General features: G+C 41.1%; 1 protein-coding gene across 2 annotated transcripts in view; it reads right to left on the reverse strand.

Annotated features, from left to right (window-relative positions):
- Positions 1-17,620, reverse strand: part of csmd2 (CUB and Sushi multiple domains 2) — a 271,925-nt gene that overhangs the window by 76,433 nt on the left and 177,872 nt on the right. For both annotated transcript variants that reach the window (XM_026155795.1, XM_026155797.1), the window contains 7 exons: positions 10,200-10,402; positions 9,816-10,007; positions 8,229-8,367; positions 7,823-8,010; positions 4,011-4,205; positions 3,149-3,265; positions 1,243-1,356 (listed from right to left, as the gene is read on the reverse strand). In XM_026155795.1, the coding sequence (XP_026011580.1) occupies positions 1,243-1,356; positions 3,149-3,265; positions 4,011-4,205; positions 7,823-8,010; positions 8,229-8,367; positions 9,816-10,007; positions 10,200-10,402 (1,148 nt within the window). The remainder of the gene's footprint in view (positions 1-1,242; positions 1,357-3,148; positions 3,266-4,010; positions 4,206-7,822; positions 8,011-8,228; positions 8,368-9,815; positions 10,008-10,199; positions 10,403-17,620) is intronic.

The raw sequence follows: 17,620 nt of genomic DNA on the forward strand, positions 1-17,620 counted from the left end.
ACTTGATTCAAATATGACAGTATAGGTTAAGTTTAAGTTTGGACGCTGACCTAATGACAGAAAACAAAAACTGGAATTAAGTTACCAAACAAACCGAACATGGATTGTCTGGTTAAAGCAGTACTATCTACGTGCCGTAGCTCATCATCTGTGGCTTAGAAGCACGAGCAGAACTACACTGTGCAAGTCTAGCTTTGCAGACACGGCCAAATAAATGACTGAATTTAAGATTATTTAGCACCACTCATGAATGTAATGGGAAGAGACAGATATCAGCTCAAAAAAAGTGAAGGTAAAGTGCTTGTTTAAATGTATTTGAATCATAACATCATTACGAAACTTGAAGGTTTTCCTGTAATTGCTAATGTCATTAGGTAGGTTGAGCTCCAGGAATACAATTATTACTTTTTTTTTGTGAGGTCACTCTCTACCGGCCACCTATTGCAAATATGCAATAGTTTTAAAGGGAAGCATTCACACGTGCTCACAGGCATGTGAGGGCATCGTATTGCAATATATATGGAACGAGTGCAACACCGTTACTTTACATAGCAAGCTGTTAGCGGCTGACGTCATAAACCCTTAAAGATCCTTTAGCTCCCAGCAAGACCCTGTGTTTACAATCTCTGCTTCCATTTCTTTGTATATCATAATATATTATCTTATTTATCTTTCCATGTAACAATTAATATAAAAAAAAGTATCTATCCAGTTGTTCCACTAGTTTAAAAAAGTAGAAGTTATAGCATAAACAGGCACCTTGTGGATCACTGCACTTGTTTGCCTACATAACTACATAATTTGTGTAATACCAATTCAGGTGTACGCTCATGCAAGGCTTGAGCCTGTCTGTAGATATGTTATCCCTGTGACTCCTGTTGTCACTGCTGAATTGTGTTACAGCTCAGTGGAGCCCACCTGCAGCCACCGCGGTTCTGTCTGCGTCAGCACTGTGTCTCTGAGTTTAAACGGATCCTTGTGAGAAGGATAAGTCTAAGACAACAATTTTATTCAGTCCCCTGTCATGTCAAGAATAATGGCTTCAAATAGTCAAACCACTGTTACTGATTTGGAACGAGCTAGTGCTGAAGATGAAACAAAGCTATACAAATGTGCATGAGTCACGTCTTGCCTACCTCTAGTTGCATGCAAATAGCTTCTATTTTTTGCCTCCCTCAAGTTTGATACCTGCTGAAATCGGAATCGAGTATTCAGGCATCTGAAATGTGCGTGTGTGGGTACCTGTGTGTGCTCCAGAGAGCGAGCTAAGAACGCGGGAGTGCTGCGTTGCCCCATCGTAAACCTCCACGATGTCATTCAGGGCCGTCTGGAAGAAGGCGAACTGACTGAAGACCACTAGGAAAAACAGACGCAGTCATGAAATTGACATCAGAGAAGAAATGACTCAAAAACAAAACAAAATAAAAGTACTCATCATCCAAAAGAATATTTTCAACACCGTTTGTAATCAAAAACTCTCCTTTAAAGCAAGCTAGATAATACTGCCAGTTATGACAACGCAGCCAAAAAAACCTGATATTACAATAGAGATCAGCAATCCTGTCTGGCCTTGATTGCCTGTCAGGAGATGAAAGGCTTTGCAATGACAATGTGTAGCTAAATCTCCACTACAGTGCTTTCATCCTTTCAACCAACCCTTTCCACTGCTGTTGCCTGAACATATTCAGCCCCTCCACAATCAATCTGTCTCGTTTACTCGCAGCACATATCGCAGGTGGAGAGTAAAAAAAGAGCAGAGGTGAAAGAGGGGACTACTGCTCCTCCATCAAAGTGTGGTTCCTTATGTTCTGAGATCCACTTATTTGACATGATTCAGCATCTATAATCTCCAGCCTCATCTTCAGCGATTCCCATTATTTGTGCATCCTCTTCATCTGCGTCTCTGATAAGAGAACCCAGTCATTGTGGCAACACCCACCCTGTCCTCTGCATTGAAGAAAATAGCCTATCATTAGCATTAGTGCATCAGCCTAATGAGAAGTGGCAAGAATGGAGGCGAGAGCATTTGTGGCTCATCACGACAAAGTGAGTTGCCTTGGGCCTCGCTGTCATTTTCCAAGAAAATGCAAATGTGGACTTTAATTATTTCAATTTCCTTTCTCGCTTTGATTCGGCCGAGCGAAATACGCTGCCGACAGGTTCCAAGAAGGATAGGTGCCCGGTCGTTTTGGAGCAGAGCCGGACCTCTGAATGAGCGTCATGACCTCAATATTCAAAAGACTGGGGTGAAGTAGCCAGAAGCCAAACACATGCCCGCCACTGCTTTTTTGGTGTAATTTAACAATGATAGGATGTGAGCTTGCCCCTCGAGAGGCATGGTGCTGATAACTCATTAAGGAGCCAGAGGGAAGAGAAGAGGAAGCAGGAGATAAAAGGAAAGCAAGACAGAGCGCCCGAGATAGAAAGTGAAACGGAGCGGCATCCCGAGCAGGCAAGTGAAACATGTTTAAATCTGAATATACGTGCTTGTGCTGTGTTGTGTTCCTCTTCCCACACCCTTTGCTTTCTGAATAAATTCCCGCTCTTACAGTATGGCATCACATATTGGAAGAAAACTGTGACCTTTAAGAAGGAAATGCCAAAAAGCTGCAAAATTTCGGAAACACTGGATCTAATTATATTTCGGTGGATGCGTGCCTCTGACTGACGTGTTATATGACTAGTGTATAAGCTGGTGATTAAATTGCTCTTCCACAGTGATGTAAAAAAGTATGTGTAGCAATGAGACCGATGAATATAGGGACTATCAATCACTCTGTGATTTTAAAAATAAAAAACATTTGGCAAGAACTGAAAGAGGATGGGAGCTTTTACAAGTTTGACACAAACTTTCTCTCTCTGGTGCAGCTTTCGCTAAAAATATTTAGTTATGGGAAAAAAATCTCAAGTGTTTTTCTTTTTATTCTCTTGCCTTCAGCCTTGAAAAATATGTATAACTCAGTGAGGTACTTGAGCATTGTTTGAGCCTGATAAGGAATTATTATTATTATTATTTTTTGGCATTACAGAAAAAAATTCATCTTAATTAAGCACCAATAATTAATCACCTTTATACACCGGCACAAAAACACACAATAAAACATCTGCCAGGAAGAGTGTAAAAGAACGCTCTCACTTCTTGGCTTACCGTAATCTTTGGGCACGACTACAGAGTACAAACAGGTTCGTGCGCTGCTGTAGTTACCGGGGTAACCAGGAGACAAGACCACTCCCTCTGAACCAGTGTACTGTCCACCACATAGAGCTGCAAAAAGACATAAATGAGAAATAAAAAAGAGACGACCAAAAAAAAAAGGAAAGGACAAGGCAAACATGACAGGAAGGTCTACAGCCAGAAGTGGAAGATTCCATTTCTCTCCCCCCTCCTCCTACCTTTCCATCCCCTCTGTTCCATCACTCCTAAATTACTTTTCTTGTCTGATTGGGCTTTCAGTGGAAGATGTCCCCAGTGATTGTCACAGTGAAATTGCAATGTTTTCTAAGTGTCCGTCTGGGTTAGCCTGGGCGTGCTGAGATCCGGATTGCTTCTACTGGTTAAACCCCCCCAAAAAATGCTCAGCACACGCTTGTACCCTGAACCCTTGTTTCCCCACGTGTGAAAATCTGCGTGGTATGAGCTCGTCTTCCACCTGGCATACAACTAAAGCTTCACACTGTGAGGGCCATACGATTCTGTGGTGTCAGGGATCTTTCACGAGCTCTCCCGGGGGGTGAACTAGTGAGCTAGTCGTGTCATGGGAATATCAGAGAGCAGTTCCGCTGTGAGCGTGAGGAGAATATATGCAAAATAAGCAGCACTCTTTAAATTAAAGCTGCACTTGCACAACTATTAATGTTAGCAAAACCCACACAGCTTTGCACATACACCTGTAGGACACTGCTCTATGGGAAAAATAGCCTAATTGTATAGACATGTTTACACGTGACAAATCTATAAGCGCTGATGTGGTTTGTGTTCCTAACAACCGTCTCCAGATGTCAGTGTTTACCAATGCAGATGGGTTTGGGTTTGTTCCAGCTCGGCTTGCCATCCACCCCCATGATGCAAGTGAGCGTTGGGTCTCCCTCTAGTGTGTAGCCACTGTCGCAGTGGTAGGTGACGGTGGAGCCCAGCTTGAGATTGGTGCCCACCCGTGTCCCATTGCGCACCAGGCCGGGCTCAAAGCAAGACTCCCTAGGGTTCTCTGCAGAGAGAGGTAACGCAGTGGAAAATCAGTGACAGAAGTGAGCAGGCGCTGTTATTTCATGAAAGGATTTTTTTTTTCCCTGCATCCAGCTGTAGCCGTGATACTGGAACAGAAGCTGTTTTCTGCCTAAGGTTACTGATACACTTGGATTTCGAACTTCCCTTCCTCCTTTGTGGCTGCGTTTGCTTTCACCCCCGCCCCACCGTTTCCTGCAACTCTGTGCTTTCCTCTGTCAGTAAATATATCTCACTGACTGACTGCCACTTTTCTCTCTAGCCCTTGACGGTGGCCTCTCATCTGTGGCTGCTGGGGTATGTATGGCTGTGGAGAAAGACAGGCAGCTGATTGAGAGTGGCATGGCTCTGGCCCAAGGTCTGCTGACTGCACATAACCGCCTCTCAACCAACGCTTCGCTGTGCAGTCAACTAGAGAAGACAATGCACATACGCAAGCTTTCTTTGTCGAAGACACACACACACCTACACTCGTACCCTGCCAAACTTCACTTGCACAAAACCTGCAACCGACCACACACATCAATCATCACTTCTGAGATCATAAGAAAGATGTCTTGCTCAATTTACCATCGCATTGTTCTCAGGTGGAAAATGTACACGTGAGTGGAGGCCTGTCAATTTGTCACACTTCACACCTTTACTGCTAAAATAAACACGGGGGGAAAAATGCCCAAAGCAATTTAATTCAATCTTAAAACCCAGTCCACTTTCCCAGCAAACTTTAATATTTGATGACTTACACCCAGCGTAGGAAGGTGAGTCAACTGTTTTCTCATTAGGGAAATTTCAACTGACACTTGAGTGTCTGACAGAATATATGTTCAAGAACCTGAGCTGCGTCAAAGGAGCTAGCTGAGTGCAAACTTTAAACAGGGAACACTGTAACAATGTTCATATAGCAGAAGCATTTCTTAAAAAAGGTTCACTGGGAGGTCAACAAAAAAAGACTAACCCACATTAAAATGAGTCCCAGAGCTGACAAAAATGTAACATTCTTCTTGTATTTTATTGCTTCACTGAAAATAATCAAAGCATGACACCTTTATATTTTAAGAACTTTTGGCCTCCTTATATCATCTTGCACTTAAAGATTTATATTTCGCATTGTACACCAAGTACTTTAAAAAAGTTTCTTCATTTCCATTTAATACTTGTACAGCTGCTGTTATTGTGTATATATATATTTATATTTCTTCATACATTCTTATATATTTCTATATTGTGTATTTTGTTGTATTTTCAACTTTAATTTATATATTTTATCTTATTCTTTCCCAGTTAAATTTACCCTTCATTCTAATTTGTGTTGTACAGTTATTTCATTTTTAACTTTAATTTTTATATTTTATTTTATTTTATTCCTTCCTAGTTAAATTTACCCTTTTTAATTTTCATATTTATTTCCCATCTTATTCATAGCCTTTTCTTTTATCTTTAGGTCACGAGCAGTTGTATAAGCATTTCACTGCATATCGTACTGTGTATGACTGGGTATGTGACAAATAAAATTTGAATTTGAATTTGATTTGATTTGAAGTACATGGTGTATTAGATCAAATTTCTAATTCATTGATGACAAAATTAGACACACAGGAAATAAATGTTGAATTTCTAAGCTGAAAGTTGGGGAACTAATGATATCACAGAGTGCTAGGGCCAGGTATGTCTGCTGACTGCCACTACCTGTTCTAAACAAGGGTTATTTAGCCATGAACCTTGTTTTGATATGTCATGAAAAGAAATATATATATTGGTGGTGAAAACATCTTTCAACGATAAGAAAGATGTCAGCTAGGACACCCTGCCCTCACCCTCGACAAAAATACCCCAAGCTTTTGGGGCTGAAGGGTAAAAATGATGGACATGAAAAGAGACAGCGGAGCTGTGATAGATATAGTAGGCATTAGGAAAGGGCTGGCCCTTGGCACAAGCTGGTCTGTAAATAAAATGAGCTGATTTAACAAGCCTTGACCCTGATTTACAGATGTGAGTGAAGATGTGAGAAACCCATCGTCTGTTTTTTCCATTTTATTGTTGTGTTTTTAAAGGAGACATTTAGTGGTAAATTGGAAGAGAGCCCAAGATTTGATGAAGGTGTTGGATTAGAGAAATAATGTGCATGTTCCATACCTGAGCCACATTTAAATGTGGCTCAGGTATGGAAAGTCTTTGAGTCCACATATTTCCCTGGAGAGCCAATGTGAAAAGCGTAAAAGACCTAATCAAAGGATGCCTGAGACAAGAAAACAGAAAGACATAAAGACTGCTCAGTGAAGAGGCTGACAGCACCTCAGGCGCATTTTGTAATATGATTTTCAGGGCCGGGTTGACCAAATGCCGGATCGGGCCAACTCGTCGACGTGCTGTCTTCTCACCAACCAGACCCGAACTCGCAGCCAAACGCGCTTTTGTGCCATGTTGTTTGTCTGAAACCGAGGAGGTAATTTATGTATTATTTGGTTATGGTTCATTAGTGTGGAGAATTGGAAGTGGGGCGAGGGAGTTTTTCGAAGCCACACACTGGGTCCATCTGCTCTACCAGATTGGCCATACAATATCACACACTGCAGTGAATGTTGCTGGGAGTGAGTTAAGGGGTAGACTCTGTAACGCTGTCTTGCCGAAACATTGTTTCTCACTTCATTTAAGGACAGTTTGCCAATGAGTTGGAGGGCTGCGGCGCATAAACAGGTAGAGTTCTCAAATCAGTCGACTGCTTGTACATCAAATCCTATCTGAGCGCGAGCCAAGAAACGGGAAGCTTTGGGGTCAATGTGGAATTGGTTAAGTGTCTGATACCTTAAACAACTCTAATTGAGGTAGGGAGACTTAGGAAGATTTAACACTGCTCTCTCAAGCAAAACCCCTAACATAGATGCTGTGTCTAATTTAGAGCTTCCTCAGCATCTGTGTATTTGCTAGGAAGTGAGGTAGTCCCCTACAAGGCTGAAACAAAAATGCAGAACAAACAGATGTGCAACACAATCCTTAAACCAAGTGGCCCTCTGTGACCACTCGTGAACAGATACATTTGGGTCCCCTGAACAATGTGCTGCGGTCAACCGTGCTTAGACATGAGACAACAAAATGCTGTTTGCTCCAGTCTATCAGAGGCCCTTAGTGCAGCTGCACTGATCACGAGCCGACAGTTGTTTGTTTTCAGAATTCCTGCTAGGAGGCGCACGTTAATAATGACACCCAATCAGGCCATAGCAGAAACAGGGAGGTTGCGATCAGGATGCTGCAGCGCAGACAACCCATTCTTTCACTGGAGAATGTTTTCACACTGGTAATCGTATCCGCTCTGGACTACACTGAAGGGAAAGTTAAAAAGAAACAATCTGCAAGGTCGATAAGCAGCAGAGGGTAAATGCACTCTCTCTGTGCCAGAGGAAGAATTTTAAAATGTGAACTGTTCGGGGGATAAAGCTGCGCAACCTTCTTGAAATCTGCTGTTTTCTTCACAATTATAAGATGCTGGATGTGGAAAAAAAGAAGCCAAAATGAACACTTTAATTGTAATGGAAATGCAAAAAAGCATCACTGTTTTTTATCCAATTAACCAAATACTGCATTGCTTTAAGAAAAGACATGTACCTGTGTACTGCAGCACAAATCCATTGCTGCTGAGAGAGGCGTCGCTGCGGAAAGCCAAGAAGAGCGTGTTGGAGCTGCTCTCAATGCGATCGGGAACATCTGTGCCATAAAAGCTACCCAACAAGGGGCTGAGGGAGTCCGGTCCATCATAGATGTGCAAAAAGTCATAACTTGGCTCCAAGCTGAACCTGGTTAAAGAGAATAACATTAAAAATATAATCACATAACTGCTGCTTAGATAGGCTGCGAGTAAGGTAACATAGCTTTACTAGGATGACTTTGAAAATAAAATGTGAAAAGTGGAAAAGGTTAAAAGATCAACTGAAGCATAAATCCCCCCCTCTGTTGAAAAGTCAAAACATATGCGTTGACATTTTTTCCTTTTTCTTTTCTACTGAATGCTTACTGGTTGAAGGTCAGAGAGATGACATAGTCCTGTGTGACAGTAACTGTCCAGTCACACTCTCGTCCGTGAGGATACGGTTCAGGATAGTCTGGAGACAGAATCAGCCCACTAGGACCTGTCAGGTTCCCGCCACATGGAGCTATGACAAGGAAGAAATCTATTACAGTTCACTGCAGTCGAGGAGCAAACAGCAGTGGCATCTGGACAGCAACTGAACTGCTATTAAACAACAGAGCTGATCTCAGTTTATCTTAAGATGCTGGAATCTTTTATTTTTCATTGCATAGATGTGTGTTTCATTTTGTTTGAGAACTCACTGATAAGTGTTCTTCTTAGCATTTATTGTTGGGTAAGACCAACACATTTCTAGTATGAGCCTCCATCATCCCAGTTAAAAACAAATAAACAACAAATATGATCAAAACAGAGGACACACAATTGTATGGTGTATACTGCAAGTGAACCTCAAATAAACTATATATAGATTACAACTACATGATGCTGCCAAACAAAAAGAGTTTATATAAGTGAGCAAAATATGCAATGTTTAAGCTGGAAGAAGGATGAATCAGAAGTCCTATTAAGTAGTTAAAATAGCCTGCAGGAAACAACTCAACAGTAAATCTTCTTTAAGCCTTTTGGACTTTGATAGCCTGGTTCTATATAATGTTTTTTTCCCTGCGATTGTGCTGATGGCTGATTATAGCCAAAAAGAGTTTGTTGTTCTCAAAATAAATACTTATCAGTGAGTGTTGGGATTGTGTCTGATCACCAAGTGTCCCTACGCTTTGGAATCTGACAAACTGCTAACTTTAAATTTTTATTTTTCTAATGTTTTGCACAAGCAAAGTGACAACTTATAATGAAAATCAATTTGAAAAACAAACGAAAAACTTACTGGTCAAAAATTGCCCTAAAACAACACAGCTACATAGCTGTAAGAACCTCAGCTCGTACTCCATGTGCTGTGCAGCTTCCCCACAGGACGTTGGAGCAGCAGTTGATTGATCTAACTGAAACCTAGCTAATGCACACAGATGTTCTCTTACCTCATTCTCACCTGTGTCAGAAGTGTCCGATTGTTCGCCAAAAATGATCTAATTAAGCTAAGCGCTAATTAAATAAGGCAGCTAATCACAAGCTCTTAATTGCTATTGTTAATGACTTCACACTGTTTAGCAGAGAACCACGTGCGATAATATATTAACACAAAGACTGTACAAAGAGTGTAGGTCTGACTGAGAGGTCTGTGTTGTTATTGAGGAACAGGATAATCAGATCTCTCTGTCTGCCGCAGTGACTTCAGTAAATGTCGAGGGAACATGGCAATCAGGTTTGCCACTTAAGATTCACTTAAGGAGTCTGTTAAGTAATCGAGTTAGGAATCTGTATTCTCTACCTGTTCTACAAAAGTCAGGCCAGTAAGAGGAGATATACAGTAGACTGTATTAGGCAGGCGGCAGGAAATAATACGACTATAATAAAATACGAGGAGCCTCAGTCTTAGCACTTGCACAGCAGTAGTAAAGCTGTGATCCTCATCCATACAGGCTTTCGTAATACGGATGGGGTTATGTTGTAGAGTACCTGTGCATGTAGGAGGGTCTGGCTGCCAGAAGAAGCGACCATTGATTTCAGTGCAGGTGATCCTGTTGGCCCCCTGCAGGATGTAACCCGGATCACACTGGAACACCACATGGTCTCCGGGTTCCCTGCTGTCGCCACCGCGGGTCCCATTAGTAGGCATGCCTGGGTCATTGCAGGAGGTTGCAGTAGACACTGAAGGAGCAAAGAAAGGCTCAGTGAGTGAAAGAGTATTTAATGGCGCACGATTAGAAGATGAAAAGAGGGTATTATTGTCATCTCCTGCAGTGAAATGTGTGAGAGCTGAAACTGGTCCCACCCAGTCATGTTCATTTAACTTTCCCATCACTTCCTATCATCCTTCCCCCCCCCCTCTCTCTCTCTCACCAGAAAACTGAAGAGCGAAGCCTTGTTTGCTGGTGAAGAAGTCTGTGGTGAACTGCAGGTTGATAGTGTTAAAGGTGCTGTGGACGTCTTGGGGCAGCACTGAGCCACTTAGCTCCCTCAGCAGGACACCTCCATCCTGGGGCCCATCCCAGATCCGAAGCACATCATGGACCTCTTCCGTGTGGAAAACCAGGAAATGAAGACTGAAAAACAAAAACCCAAAAAAACAAACAAACAAAAAAAAAACAGACTTCAGAGGCACTGACAGTTGATGGATGAGTCTTTGTGATGAAATTAATGGAAAGCAACCTCAGACAAAAAAAATACACAAAACACCTCTGAAAAAAAGAAGAAGAAAACCCTTATATGTTACAACCCACATGTCCTTCTGATGGAGGGAAGACAAGAAAGGACTGCAATTGTTTTTCAATACATATTAAGAAAAAATTACCCCTATGATAAAGCAACAGGTATAACGTCCGCATTTTCTAAAATGCAATGATGCGTCTGAAGACGACCAGGAGAAATAAACGGATTACCTCAAACCGTATATGTTAAAGAATCAAATTACAACAGCTAATGTGATTAAAGGAGGCAATGGCAATAGAGGAAAGACAAAAACACAGTTAAGGTCAAGTGTAAACGAGGGAAACAAATAACTTTTTTAAATGAATCACTGACGCCGGATCCAGAGCATTCAAGGGATGTTCCACAATGTCAGTCAAACAGATACATCTGCCACAGCATTTAATAGTTTCAGTCTAGACATCAGAAAGATGATGCTGTCAAAATATCTACCCTTCACTTTGGCTTAGACAGCTGTCAGCCAGCTGGTGGTCCGATGGATGTGAAAAGCACTATAGCGTGCGGTACGTTTGTGCCTGTTTGTAAGTGCGGTAGCCTCGACTGTGCCGTGATTCATAATGACGCATAGTTTGCAGTGACTGCGTGTACGTTAGATTTTGGACAATCTGTGGAGGAGTAAAAGGGCACAAAGTAGTGCAAGCTAGATCAGATGGCATTTGTTGACTTTGCAGCTTTACCCTGCAAGAGAGACTCAAACGTGTATTTATGATCATTTAAATTGTTGCTTTGATTTTTTCTTCTCTCGCTCTGAAACACACTGCTGTCTGGCAAGCCTTCAAAATAGGTGACTATAAAGTAATGAGGATGTGCTAAACTGTTGTGCTGACACAGAATAAAAGCATTTATCGCACAGTTTATTTGTCTTCTAATGCGCTGCAGCAATAGAAACACAGTCTCTAATGTTGCTTCAAGCGCACTACTTATACAAATTCACCGATACACCTTCAATAAGAGCTCGGATGTGCACAGGCCAGAGGCTACCCGCACATGTGCCGTTTGTGTTTGTTTGTGTGTGGATATAAGTTATGGTGCAAAAATGTCAGAAAATACTAAATGGTGGTGCAAAACTTTAGCGGGAAATTAACTTGAAAATCCACCAGAAAAAACAACTTTATGCTAATTCTCTAACAAACATTTTGGACCGAGGCAAATTCCTGACACTTTCCCCCATGTTTAAATAATTATAGCATTAATGCAAAGCAAACAGCTGCATTCTGAAGTTAAAGTTATTGGAATATAATGCTTATGCTGCACTTAAGTTCATTTGTTTTAAAGAAAACAATTTGTAGAGGTGTGTATATTTCTGTTTTGTGAAGAATCTTACGCGAGCTTTAAATTTCTATAAATTTTACCAGTGCTCACTTTTTAAAGAAAAAAAAAATCTGTGACTTGAATGGTAATCTGTTTCCCAGTATCCTGTGAATGCTGGGGATCATGGTACTTCATGTGCTTTTACTATTCTCATGGCTTTACACACAGACCCACACAGAGCCTTGAGGTATAGATGATGCAGAGGAGAAACAGCAACCCACTGATATGTCGGGTTTAGCAACAAGTTCCCACCGTTTCTGCATAATTGGTGTCAGACTCCGATTCCCATACTGTCTGATGTGTGAGCAGCAGCCAGAGGCTACCCGCACAATGTGCCGTGTGTGTCTGTGTGTGTGTGTGTGTGGATACTGTACGTAACCTACTTGACAAGTGCTGTCGCAATGCTTGTGAAAGAAGTGCACATAAAACAAACATGTGCAGACAGGCGGACCAGTAAATACTCACATAAATGAACACCGATAGCTATTTTAAAGGACACGCAGCATTACATAGTCTTACATAAGCTTTGATGCTTTTTACACAGATACGAACACACGGACGTAAACCTGCTACATTTATCAGGCGCACTGGAGCCTTTGTGAGTAATGTGATATAATACTCTCGGATTAAAATGCTATAAATCCTGATGCACATGTCACTTATTTTTACACCACTGTCTGCTAATGGTAAAAACACTTATTGTTGGCATGGCTCTTAGAAAATTGTGAGTTTCTTCTCCTAAATGTACCACTCTAATCTATCACTAAAGTTATAAACTTTAGCGATAGAATTTCTGAGATTTTTCTCAGAATCTGCTAAAGGATCATAATATGCCTCAATGCTGAATAGTGAAAAGTAAAGTTGCACAAGGATTTTTCACTGGCAAATCCTAGTTATGAGCTTCTTTTTGTTTGTGACCTTCATCAGAACTTTTGGGCTTAGCACCACACATGAATAAATATTGGTATGGCATCACATTCACAACACAACCTTTCCTATGATAAGAAACTGGAATAAATATCATTCCTTCTCATGGTATTCATTTCCCTGCTAATCTCTCTGCTGCTAAAATGCTAATATTACAAATGCATAGATGAGACATCTTAACATTTTTTCTGTTTCTGTTAGAGTCAAACCTTTACATTTTTATTAACGCTAAACAAAAAAAGAAAAAAGAAAAAAAAGACCTCTTTAGGCTGCTGCCACTGCAAACAAAAGTCTGATGAAACAGATCTCAAACTTTCAGTGGTTTGAATCAAAACGTGGGTGTAAGTGTGACCTTTTTTTTTAAATCAACTCCTGCTGAAGAGCACTTGAGCAGGACAATTGACTCTGAAGTGCAGCAGCACAAGAAAGCGACTCTCCTTGACAGCTCACAGGTGTAAGTAAGCAAACCTTTTGCACATGCCACAATTGCGATGATCTACTGAAGCATTTCTCACATGACCCTAAGCGTCATTATATTTGTAGTAGTTCGAGTGTTGCTCTGCTAATATTCCGCATGCTGACTATTCCCTTCACTTTAAGCAAACAAAGACTGTGTTCAAAGGTCTCCATCCTGGTCATGTACGTGCCTCTGGCAGTTAGATGCTTGTTATGCAAATGCTGTTATGAAACCCTCAGGTACTATGATCCACTTACGCTCCACCTCCCCATACTTTAGACAGGAGATGCTGAAATGTTTCACTGAATTTGCCAGATTGAATAAATGAATAAAACCAAAAAAATATTTTTTCTTCAAATATATGTATGGGCATCTGCCTTCTTGTTCTTGTGTGTGTGTACTGAGACAATATTGATTTTGTGCTTGAGCATAATGGTTTTTTTGGGAGTGGGGGATTTGCCTAATCCAGAATGTCAGAATCAAGCACAAGTCACGTGTTGGACCAACTCACGTGTAGAAGAATCTCATGCCTTAAGTCAACCAAGCTGTTTAATAGCATTGTTCTCGATTTCCAGATGTGTGTGTTAAATAAAAGAAGGAATGGTGTGTGGAAAGACAGAGGTGTAATGAAACAAGGAGCAAACACACGATCAATGTTAATCATTGCTGGGTTGCTGGAAGAAGAGAATACTAGCAGGAGAATAAGAAGTTGATGGCAAGCAAAGGAAGCTCTGGATATAAGGATGAGCAGTTGAATTGATAGGATGGACGTTGGGGTGCATGTCGGGATAACTGGTTTCTTTTATAGAGCATCTGAATACCGCATCTTTTTTTCTGAGTCAGGAATGAACACTCACATGTGAGGGATGCGAAGAGAGTGACATCTAGAATACAGAAAGAGAGTAAGAGTCCTGCAGGACGATTGTAAGAACACATGCTGACATTAGAGCTCTCAGAAGAACACGTGCAAGACCATTGAGAATGTACTCGTCTTTTAAAGAACCAATCCTCCTGGCAGGCATTTTTCTTTGACTATTCCCTGATTATTTTTTTTTTCAGAGGGACCAGGACCAGGAAGACAAATGTTACTTTCCAACTAGGAAGCAAGCCTCCCCACTTAACTCAAGTACTTTGCGGGGGTTGGGGCGGGAGTGAGGTACAAGAAAGATGAATGAAGCAACATATTGAGAAAAGTGGGTATTACAGTTTATCTCGCTAAGGAAAAGGAAATTTGGATCTCTGCGTGCAGTTAACGTTTTGTGGAATCACAGGGAACCATGTTTTGAAGTTTACGGTGAGGGGTCTCCTTTTACACTCAGTCCCCTCTTAGCAAGATAAAATGGTTCAATCAAGTGTCAGAGGAATCGCCGCGAGGAGACGAGATGGAGAAGAGAAGGATGGAAGAGATTTCTTAGGTCTCTTTTGATTCTTCCTTAACTATTTTGTATTCATATGATAGAAATAGAGAGTGTCGAGAATCTCTCATATGAATACAAAACAGTCTAGCTGCAATCAAAAGTCCTGTGGGGAGTCTTCAGAGTAGGTGCATGCGTGCATGAAGATGATAAATAAGTAAGTATGTGCGGATGTGTATGGATATGTGTGGTGTGAAGGGAATGACAAAGAAAAGAGATGTAGAGCGAACACACTCCTGCAACTCTTTTTTTAAAACTAATTGAGAGCGTGTGTATAAAGCAAATGTCACAGTGAAAGCTAACCTCATCAATAAGTGTAAATGTGGCCTCTGTGGGACTGTCCCTGTGGGATCATTCATCAGGATGGAGACGCATTTATACAGCAGGCTTTAAAAAAGACGGAACAAACGAGACAGTGCGGTTGGCATCTCTTCGCCGGCTGGACACCTGAAAAACTCTGCGGTCACGGCGATCTTTGTCCAGTTCATTTACTGTGAGGCACATGATGTAATAGCATGTAAGCAGTGTTATCATGCAGAAGAAAGTAAGGTTGCAATTATTCTTAGGCAGGAAAAGGTGTGAAAGACATTGGAAAATGAATCAGTGAGATAAAAGCAGAGGCTGAAGACCCCCCCCCCCCCCCCCAAATAAAAAAAAAACCCACCTCATGGTACCCAGCCTGTTATCATTCCCATTTCGTCATCGTTCTGGCATCTTATAGACAAGCGCAAAGTGTCCTTTGGTATTGATGCCTTGATGTGGTGAGTTTATGGTAATGGTGAGGTGACAGGTTTGTCACTCTAAACTCACATATGGATGCTTGTAAAGTGGGTAAGTGTCATGGTTACACCGTGAAAGAGCATTATTGACTAAGAAGACGTATCTTTTTGTCTCCAGCAGTGCAGAGGTTGGTGCACCAACACCAAATAATAGCTTGTGTTATCACTGACGCCAAATCCTTCTGCTCACATACATGTTGTGAAATCAGTACCATGTCACCCCAACAGAGCACTTTGCTCTCAGACTGCAGGCTTGCTTGTGGTTCCTCGGGTATTTAAAAGTAGGAGACAGACCTTTCAGACCCTCTTCTGTGTAAAGGTTAGGACACCCCTACTTTTAAGATTAGGCTTCAAACGTTCCTTTTTGATAAAGCTTATAGTTAGGGCTGGATCAGGTGAGACTGAACCTTCCCTTAGTTATGTTGCAATAGGCATCGACTGCTGGGGGTTTGCCATGATTTACTGTTTCTTCTTTTTTCACCACTTTTCACTCTTTGTGTGTATACACCACTCTGCATTTAATCATGAGTTATTACTAATCTCCACAACATATCTTTTGTCCTGTCTTCCTCCCATCAACCCCAACTGGAATCGACAGATGGCTGCCCTTCTCCGAGTCTGAGTATGTCGGAAGATTCTCCCCGTTAAAAGGGAGTTTTTCCTCCCCACTGTCACCAAATGCTTGCTCATAGCAGCTTGCCTGATTGTTTTTTTTTCTGTATTATTGTAGGGTCTTTACCTTATAATACAAAGTGCCTAGAGGTGACCGTTGTTGTGATGTGATGCTGTAAATAAGACTGAATTCAACTGAATTGAATTGAATTGACAGAACTGCAATATTTGATGCAGGGGGATGAGGCTGACCACATTTATTTTCTTCTCAGATTTATCCTTTATTCCAATTATAGCACTGATGCCTTGCGAACAGTTAAAACCAAGTTCAATATCATAAATACAAATTAGAGTATATGTTTTCTTACTGAACACTGTGTTTAAGATGAACATTTACAGCTTCATTGTTAAGTTTACTATGTGGTCTGCAGCAGTAACCACTGAATGTTACCTCAGTAAAATGGCTCATTGCCTCCCTTATCATCGCAGTTCATTTGATCTTGTTATTATCTCTTCATGCCTATAATCCACTCTTTGCTTCCTACCTATATTTTAATTCCATCAATGTCCCCAGGTAACCTTGTCTCTAGGCTGTATATATGTAAGCGGTCACTCAGCACAACTTCTGGTCTCTCACACATACTCAGTACAGTTTGATTAGTGTGCTACCTTCAGCTACACCACGTGATACACAAGGAATCCCTGGGCTAATGCATTGCAAATTCCTCTCAATAATGAATTTCATGCGTAGGATCAAAGACATGAGCCAGAGCATACCTTCTAGAGGAATGCCAGGGAGCCAGAGGAAGGGACGACACTAATGAACCTAAACTAGCAATCATGAGGGACCTGGGAATGTCAGATGTTCAAGATATGCAGCGGCATTCACGCATACACAAATCTACGATGACGACATGCCGAACATGTCTTTAAAAAGACATGTTTGCATTGTTTGGGATGGAAAATAGATATGAATCAAACACTAACCAAACAAAAACACAGAAGTCCTGAAACAAGGAAGAGTGGCACGATTAAAAGTGACGCATTAAAAGGATTAACACTACGGCAAAACCTCTGCTGTTGTGTTTGGGTGAGTGTTGTTGTCTATATTTGTGACTAGATATTACTCCTCATCAGTTATGATTTATGTCAGTTCAAGTATACTGGAATACAGAGGCACACATCAAATAACAGTGTAGTGCATATATAAAGATGCATTAGGCATGATATACATTATTAGGATTAGTATGAGATCTTGTAGTGGAAGTTTATCCAATTAGTGATAAGAGATCATAGATCTCCCACTTGAACCTTTTTATTGTGTACCTATGGATTTAGGGGATTCTCCCAGAGGCTGAAGTACACTGTGCCATGAGGCTTACACGATTATTTTATCAGATTTAATTGATGCTCCATCACAGCACACTGATCCAGTTATCCAGTGCTATTCTGAATAAATGATAAATTTCTATACCATTCAATATATCTATACCATTGTATGTATGTATATAATACACACACACACACACACACACACACACACACACACACACA

The sequence above is a fragment of the Astatotilapia calliptera genome, chromosome 22 (genome assembly GCF_900246225.1).
Source record: "Astatotilapia calliptera chromosome 22, fAstCal1.2, whole genome shotgun sequence".
NCBI lineage: Eukaryota > Metazoa > Chordata > Actinopteri > Cichliformes > Cichlidae > Astatotilapia > Astatotilapia calliptera.